At 39.7% G+C, this 8,457-nt stretch overlaps 1 protein-coding gene across 1 annotated transcript; it reads left to right on the top strand.

Annotated features, from left to right (window-relative positions):
• Positions 1 to 3,384: 3,384 nt before the first annotated feature.
• On the top strand, positions 3,385 to 7,090 carry LOC137038048 (taste receptor type 1 member 1-like). Its single transcript, XM_067412486.1, has 6 exons — positions 3,385 to 3,933; positions 4,046 to 4,792; positions 5,011 to 5,223; positions 5,502 to 5,622; positions 5,953 to 6,015; positions 7,005 to 7,090. The coding sequence occupies exons 1-6, from the start codon at positions 3,604 to 3,606 to the stop codon at positions 7,037 to 7,039; spliced, it is 1,509 nt and encodes a 502-aa protein (XP_067268587.1). The 5' UTR covers positions 3,385 to 3,603; the 3' UTR covers positions 7,040 to 7,090.
• The last annotated feature ends 1,367 nt before the right edge of the window (positions 7,091 to 8,457 follow it).

The raw sequence follows: 8,457 nt of genomic DNA, 5'->3' as shown, positions 1-8,457 counted from the left end.
TGATGTGCACATAACAATGTCACCAAAAAAGTGCGTTTTTGGTTGCCAGACCAAGACAGTCCTGCACAGATTCCCCCAAAACCCCTCGTTAAGGCAACAGTGGATGTAATTTGCTTTTCAGGATCAGCAACTGAGTTGCGCGAATGTTTATATCTGTTCGCTGCATTTCGGTGCTGACTGTTTCATAAACAAGGCCCAGCTCGACACAGGATTTTCCGATCGCCTAATGCTGAAGGATGGAGCAGTCCCAACGTTAGAACCGCAGGCGGTGAGTGAGACTGCTTCAAATGTCTGTGTTTTTGCCTATGCTCATCGAGTAGCCCAAACATGATCACGTATAGTTAATTGATCAATGGAGCATGCGATGTGTAGTGCGTGTACATTTGTTTAGCTGGCCACTATATGTGTAACTTTATGTTTGTGTATTGTAAAAGCACTCCAAACAACAATACACAAAGAGGGGGGAAATATGTTGAACTAAATAAGCACGCTTCTTCATTCAAATGCGCTAGCCTTTCTGGCACCCTAGGCGAGATTCATATGTTGCTCCGCCCCTTTTTTTTAACTACAACTTATTAAGTAAATATGACTTCCTTATTTCATGGGCATATTGTACATGCATTAATCAAATAATGTAGCTAGGTTTATTATCACTGAGATCACAGATGTTCGGGGGCATGCTCCCCCGAGAAAATTTTGATTTCTATGATCTACATGTGTATTTTAAGATGTTCTGAAGGCCAAAAAATTAGATAACAATAGCTTGAAAACCATGTCTGCGCCGCTGCGGATTGAAGAACACAGTGACACAAAGACTAAAAGACGGGACGAAGCCGTAGCCGAAGCCTCGCGCCAGTTTCATATGTTTTAAAGGTTAATCACATATTTTTTTAGGGGGGGCTGATGCATAAGTTCATAAATAAGGGCCTAGTGAGGCCCATGGTTATGACAGTATTAGCCTACTTGATCAATTTACACTAAACAGCTATCGCTGATGTAAAAAAAATATATATTCAAATGAACTGCTATAATGTTCTGCACCTGAAATGAGCATGGCGTGTGGTCCGTCCAGTACTAATATTCAGTGTAATGTTTTGCTCAACGTTATGATAGAGCGACCAGCTTAGTAGAGAACAATTAACCAATAAGTAGGCTAACATACCTGTATATTTCGCATTCTTTTTTTATATTTCCTCTTTTTTCTTTTTACGATACTGAGCCCCTGATGGCTTTAACCTTTTCATGATGATGAAACTAAAGCACGCTGTAACGAGTAGAAATATAGTGTGGCCCCTTTAAGAGTTGCGCGCGCTCCCTGCAAACGAAGTCTGCATTTTGTGTATGTGCGCACTGAGTCTTGAGCTCCAATGTGTGGGGATTATTTGCTGTTTTCTGTTGCTAACAGTCAGTTATTTTGTTTTATTAAGTAATGCTGTGGACGGAAAGGGAGTTTGTGATGAGAGTTCAGCGGGGAATAAAGTGCGATCTGTTTGATGTTAATCGCCTCCGTGTTTGAATCCACTCCAGTTACATTAAGTGAGCTATCCGCATTTTTCACTCGGACACAAGCAACGCCACGGATGACGACGGTCCCTGCCGCCCTCTACATGATCTCATTTCATTACAGCAGCGCCACTATCACCATGGCGACTTCACTCCAATAATCGCAACTAATCATAATGCCTTAAAATAGCAAAAGTACGAAATAATAATAGTAAAATATATATGAAATAACTAAAAAATCTTGTTGGGGCGGGGGCTCATTGTCGCCCCTCAGCTGTTGGCGCCCTAGGCGACCGCCTAGTTTGCCTATGCCTAGAAACGGCACTGCGTGTCTTTCTATGTAAACACTAACTAGCCTGCCGTGCAAAACCAGTCCGCTTACTGTCTACACAAACCACGCGTAAACACACAAACACACGTGCACAACTGCACTTCCCACATGTACACCTTCAAAGACAAAAATACGACGAAAAAAATCAAGTATAAATATGTAAATAACACAAGCCGCTAAGCATATTATATAGTTAGTGTATAACTTGTACCACATACAGACGTCCTGCTCTAGTCGTTTTTGCTGCTGCTCCTGTTCAACTGCAGCCTCTGGGTCTGATTCCGGATCATAGATGTATGGCTGTATCTGATTAAAAGCCATATTTTTATTTTGAATAAAGTTTTTTTCCCGCTGTTAGGGATGACAGCTTTACGACGCACTCGACTCAACACAATAGCAGCAGCGCACACACGCACACGTCATTATTAAGCTCCGCTCACACGATACGCCCCCACCCGCTCGGCTTTTTTCGGAAAGACTCGGAACAGCGCATCTTTCTTATATAATTATAAAAAAAATAAAGACTTTTCAGAGATATGCAGGATACAATGCTACTCTATAGGTACTCAAGATTGACATGACACTGACTGAAACTGAGTGTTTCACCCCCCCTTTAAATTCAACCGGGCTGTAACAACTACAGTTTGGTTTTTCAGACTCGGAAGCCAAATGGAGAGTTGCTAGACGACCCTGGGTGCAAATTACAATTGATAGGGTGCGACTAGATTTCTATGCTAGTGTGTTGATGTTTTATGCGCAATTTATGTTGATGTGATTGTTCTGAATTTTGTATTGACTATCAGGATATTGTGTCAAGCTTCTGTGCTTATTATGTAGCCTTTTTGACTGGTGTAGGTTGTGAATGAATGAATGAATATTTTTATTTTAGTGTCATGCACTCATGGTACCAAGCCCACATGGGCTTATATGGTACTATATGACACTAACTATGGTGTACCGGACTCCCCAAAAGCGGGGAGAAGCCCGTTTGAACTGAAATCGTGTAGCCAAGCCTGATAGTCCTCGCAACCCAGCAGGACAGTCCCGGAAGCTGAAGTTAGGCTCCCATTAACTGCACCAGTGGGGTCATTCGGACCACAGGTGTACCACAGGGGCAGCGAGGCAGCGTTACCGGCCTGGACATGTCATAAGTGTCACAGACGAATCATGGCAGGGGCCGGCCCCAATGTACTCGCTTGAATGGACGGTGGGTTCGGTGCATGAGAGAGGGGGTGTGGGCCGAGGCATGAGCGTCGGAGCTTTGTTCCACACAGTCACTCTCAGTGGCTTTGTGGTGTAATGCTCTATTTAATAACTGATTGAAATATGCTTGGTGGATTAGATATGGAAATTGGCGTATGTATCCTTTAATATGATGGTGGTTTAAGCAAATTGAAATTAGTTATAAGAGAAGACTATGAGCCTGACTCTCCAACGACTTGCCACTGCACATCTCACAGCTTTATGACCAAACAAACCATCTTAAACAATGTGTCTCAGTAGCATTTACATTTTCCTTGTGGGCTTTACTAATTGTTTCTTTTACAAAGGTTCTTGCTCAAAACCTGATTTCAGCTTGGAAGGAGATTACTTACTGGGTGGCCTTTTTGCTTTACATGAAATTGAACAAGCAACACCCTTGTTCATTCCAGAGACCACTGAATGTTTCAGGTAAGCCAGGAACTTTTTATCAGCCAGGTTGTTAGTATATAATAATGAAAAATCAAAGCAGCATTTCCTCAGTTACATTTATAAATTAAAACTAATACATGCTATTAACTTCTTCACTGATGTTTTCAAGGCACCGTACCTTAAAATCTGGCTATCAGATGTCACAAGTAATGAGGTTTGCTGTTGAAGAGATTAATAACTCCACCACTCTTCTGCCAAATGTTTCTTTGGGATATGACATTTTTGACCATTGTTCTAATACCAAGAATTTCCCTTCAATCTTAAATTTTATTTCAAATAATGGATCAATAAACCCTAAAGAAAAACGGAACAACTTTAAGCCTAAAGTGATTGCTTTAACAGGGCCATATGGAAGCACAAGAACAATTACTGTTGCACAACTGATCACAACAGACCTTATACCAATGGTAAATTGTTTTTTATACTGTTTACATAATAAAATACTGAAACACTTACTTAGTGCTGTTGCTATATATACAGCATTTTTTAATAACATTTTGTTTTTTTTCTGTTTCAAAGGTGAATTTTGGAGCTACTAGCTATGTATTAAGTAACAAACTTCAGTATCCTTCTTATGTAAGAACAATCCCTAGCAACAAAATCCTGATAGAAATGATCATTCGTATCATACGATGGTTTGGATGGAACTGGGTTGCCTTTCTTGGTAGCCAAGATGATTACAGTTCAGACGGACTAAAGCTGTTTACAGAGTATATAAGAAATTCTGGAATTTGTATGGCCTATCAAGATAGTCTAACCCTAAACGCAAACTACAGTCTACCACTTCAAAAGATTGATATGCTCAACATCAATGTCATTGTTGTTTTTGCTCTGCCTCAATATGCGATCAAAATTATCAAAGCAGCCATAGCGAACAACATCCAAGACAAAGTATGGATTGCAAGTCACAAATGGGCTATGAATCAACAGCTTCCCAGAGAGCCAGGAATCGGGAAAATTGGCACAATCATTGGTATTACAGAGAGATTGCTGTCATTGCCTGGTTTTAATGATTTTGTCTATAAAGACAGAAGAAGAACTGATGTTAACCATAATGAAGAGAGTGACAACCAGAGTAAGAGTAAGACGTGTAATCAAGTTTGTGCTTACTGCCCATTGCTGACCGCAGAGGACATTATAAATGAAAATCCCACATTCTCCTTTGCCATCTATGCTGCCATAAACACCATAGCTCATGCATTACATAAGGTTCTGCAGTGCGACATGAATGGATGCCGCAAAAACACAGAGGTTAAGCCATACATGGTAAGGGAATTCATTTGAATTTATGACAAGTTTAATGATTTTAATCAAATTATTTAAATATTAAATAATATTGTTTTTTAAAAATTGTACCTTATATTTGTTGTTATACAATAATTTAATAAATACATCAAACTATAAGTTATATAATTGTTTTTTTGGTGCTTGTTTTTTTTTTTTTTTTGTAAAAACAAAAAAACCCCAAAACAAATTCAAAACAGCTTCTGGGAGAAATAAAGAAGTTGGATTTTCCACTCAGTGGGCGTCAGGTGAAATATGATGTTAATTATGATCCAACTATCAATTTCGCAGTTGTGCTCTGGCACACTGATGTAAATCCTCCACAGTTTGAGATGGTGGGAACGTATGATACATATCCAGAAGTGAATTTTACAATCAACGACTCTCTCCTGCCCTGGCATAACAGCGGTTCTGTAAGTCTTCATTTGATGAGCTTTTATCTAAACATTTAGCTTTATATGGATTCCAGTTTTTCTCAATCATTTTTAAACTGATATAAAGACTATTAGATTGTTCTCTGTTGAATGCATATGCAAGTACACTACTGAAAAAGCTGACATATATTTTTTTTCCCAATGTTTGAAAGCAAGATTTGAGAACTTTGCGGGTGTTTAAGGGAATTATGTAAATTATATTTTGTAATCTGCAATATGTTTATGGGACTGTATATTGCTTTTTCCATTATTTAAAGGTTCCTTATTCAAACTGCTCTGCTGAGTGCAAGGAGGGATTTTCAAGGCAACTTGAAGGTTTTCATAGTTGCTGTTTTACGTGTAAAGAATGCCAGCGTAACAGCTATGTGAATTATTCTCGTAAGTAAAAATTAAGTTTCCAAAAATGAAATGTCCAAAATCATTATTTCATTCATTTCAAATTATTATTATTATCATTTTTTTAATGATCTTGTGGGGACTTTTTGATCCCCATGAGGAAACAAGCTTATTAATCTGACAGAATGATCTTTTTTGAAAATCTAAAATAGCAGAACATTTTCAGTGATGGGTAGAATTAGGGGTTGAATTAGTGTAGAGATACCCTTTTTAAAAGTCTGCTGAAATGTACTGGTATACTGTACTTTTTTTTCCAAAAAGCTTTTGGGAAATACAATTAGTAAACATTCATATTATTTTACCGTTTCTCAGGGGACCCCTATACCTGTTTTCCATGTGCAGAAAATGAGTGGTCTGATGAAGGCAGCACAACATGTAAGACACGTTCTGTTGTCTATCTTCAGTTCTCAGAAAACTCCTCCATCGCTGTCCTGGTTTCTGTCTCATGCCTAATTATTTCACTCATTGCCATATTTTTCCTTTTCGCCTACAATTACAACACACCATTGGTGAGGTCTGCTGGTGGTAGCATGTGTCTTCTTATGTTGGTATGTTTGATTTTGTCTAGCATAAGTACATTCTTTTTCTTTGGAAAACCCACATCTGCTCATTGCCTTCTGAGAAATGCCATATTTGCATTTTTCTTCACGGTCTGTCTTTCTTGTTTAACTGTCCGTTCCTTTCAAATTATTTGTGTTTTTAAAATGGCCGCTCAGTTCCCTAAGGTGCACAGCCTTTGGGTTAAGCACAATGGCCAATGGCTCTTCATTGCATTTACTTCTGTCATTCATTTCATTTTTTGTGTTATATGGATGACTGTATCTCCTGACAAACCAATAGCTGACTCATGGACTTTTCAAGATCAAATTATGCTTATGTGTAAAATGGGGAACACTGTAACCTTAGCCATAGTTGTGTTTATAAGCTGGTTTCTTGGTTTCCTGTGTATCTTGTTTTCTTACATGGGACGAGATCTGCCGAAAAACTACAATGAGGCCAAATCTATAACCTTCAGTCTCATCTTGTATTATCTGACCTGGATTGTTTATTTCACAGCATACCTTTCTGTCATAAGCAAGTACATCATTCTTTTGAATGCAATGGCCCAGATATCCAGTATAATTGGAATTCTCTTTGGGTATTTCATACCAAAATCTTACATCATGATATTCCAACCACAAAAGAACACTCCTGCATACTTTCAAACATCTATTCAGAATTACACCCAAACCATTAGTAGGACTTAGACATTAGTCTTTGTAGACCCACCTTATTTTTAACATAAGAGCATGTGCTGCTATGTGTAATTTGAATGTGCGAGGCTTACGGTCTGATGTGGTCTCATTTTTGCTATTTGAAAACAGTCCTTTATGCTGATGACTTCCTGGTTCCTGCTTAGCTACTGTTCAGAGGCTCTGGCTTACTGCTCAGCGCTTTAGTCTATCGCTTTTACATTTTATCTCCTAATTTCAACTTCAGCAACTCAACACAGTGCTCAAACAACAAAGCCTGACTTCAATGATAAAATTAGAAACTCTGGTGAATGGATTACTACAAAAAAGCGGAATATTTCATCAGACCAGCCTCCACACTGCCATCAGCTTACATTCCGGAAAGGAAAAAACAGCTGCCTACTTTTCAAAAAGATAAAAAAGCCTCTTCTAGTTCAAGAATCTACTTGTTGCACAAACTGCCACAGACTTTTACAATGGATTGCAGTTCTTCAAACAAAGTTATCTGCGAAACCACCAAATCGGATGAATCACACAGCAGAGCTTCATCATTAGTGTCCTCCGTAGCCAAAAATCTAGACGCACCCTAGCGGCAGCAAATTTAATCTGCCCGCAAGTGTCGTCTAGGAACTCTCAATACCCTTCTGAGCTGTATTCCCCTAACTCTTGCCGGACCAATCACATCATGTATAGAGTCGGTGGGCGGGGAAATAATGACAACGGCCGAGTTGCGTTTGCGTGATTCTAGTAAACACAGAAACTGGCGAATGGCGGCGGTCTTTCGAATCAGCTTTGACCGCGATTCTGGAAGACTTGGAGTTGAGCTTTTCTCTGAGAAAAGAACAAAGAACGGCACTGAAGTCATTCTTAAAAAGGGAAGATGTGTTCGGGGTTTTGCTGACCGGATACGGCGAATGTTTAATCTATCAACAAGCTCTGTTTCACCTTCGTTGCTCTGGTTGGTTGTAGCGCTATCCTATCGCGTGCAGAGGGAGTTTGAAAGACAATCGTTTATCCGCCCCTCGGATTGAGCCCTGTCTATGGTGAGTTTCCAGACCAAACATCTTGATGTGGGTCTGGCTTGTCAGGCTATGTCCTCTGCACACAGCCGGTGAGTACCATAAATGTAGTGCTACTCAACAGAGAAACAAGTTAACTGAACAACACATTAATCGATGGCACAAACAGGGGGCAAGACCCAAAGGCACCATTGTCAAGAGCTTCATATATTGCCACAGTAGGATGCTCTACCCCAGACACAAGGATTGCAAACACGGATTCCCTACCACAGCCTATACATCTTGAAAACAGATTTGAAGTATTAATGAATGTGGGTGAGAAATCACCAAACGTGATGAATGTGATCGAACACAGACAGAATCAGCCCGCAGCTAACACTGATGCTAAAAGACACTCAAGGTTGAGCAGACAGCGGCACTCAGCTCAGAGCGCAGCCGAGCCAAGGACTCTGATAGTGGGTGACTACAGTAAGTAACATTAGCAGCAGGGACGCAACTACGTGCTGACTTCCACAAGCAACCGTTTTTGATGTAAACATGAAAATTCAGAACATCCTGATGAAACA

Source organism: Pseudorasbora parva, chromosome 13 (assembly GCF_024679245.1).
Source record: "Pseudorasbora parva isolate DD20220531a chromosome 13, ASM2467924v1, whole genome shotgun sequence".
Lineage (NCBI taxonomy): Eukaryota > Metazoa > Chordata > Actinopteri > Cypriniformes > Gobionidae > Pseudorasbora > Pseudorasbora parva.
Note: the sequence above shows the minus strand (reverse complement) of the source record. Positions and strands in the feature narration are given on the sequence as shown.

Excerpts from the sequence above, each read along its gene's own strand:
- LOC137038048 (XM_067412486.1), top strand. The coding sequence starts at position 3,604 with ATGCTATTAACTTCTTCACTGATGTTTTCAAGGCACCGTACCTTAAAA. Across the intron at positions 4,793-5,010 it reads CAGAGGTTAAGCCATACATG|CTTCTGGGAGAAATAAAGAA; the intron begins GTAAGGGAATTC and ends AATTCAAAACAG. Across the intron at positions 5,623-5,952 it reads CAGCTATGTGAATTATTCTC|GGGACCCCTATACCTGTTTT; the intron begins GTAAGTAAAAAT and ends ACCGTTTCTCAG.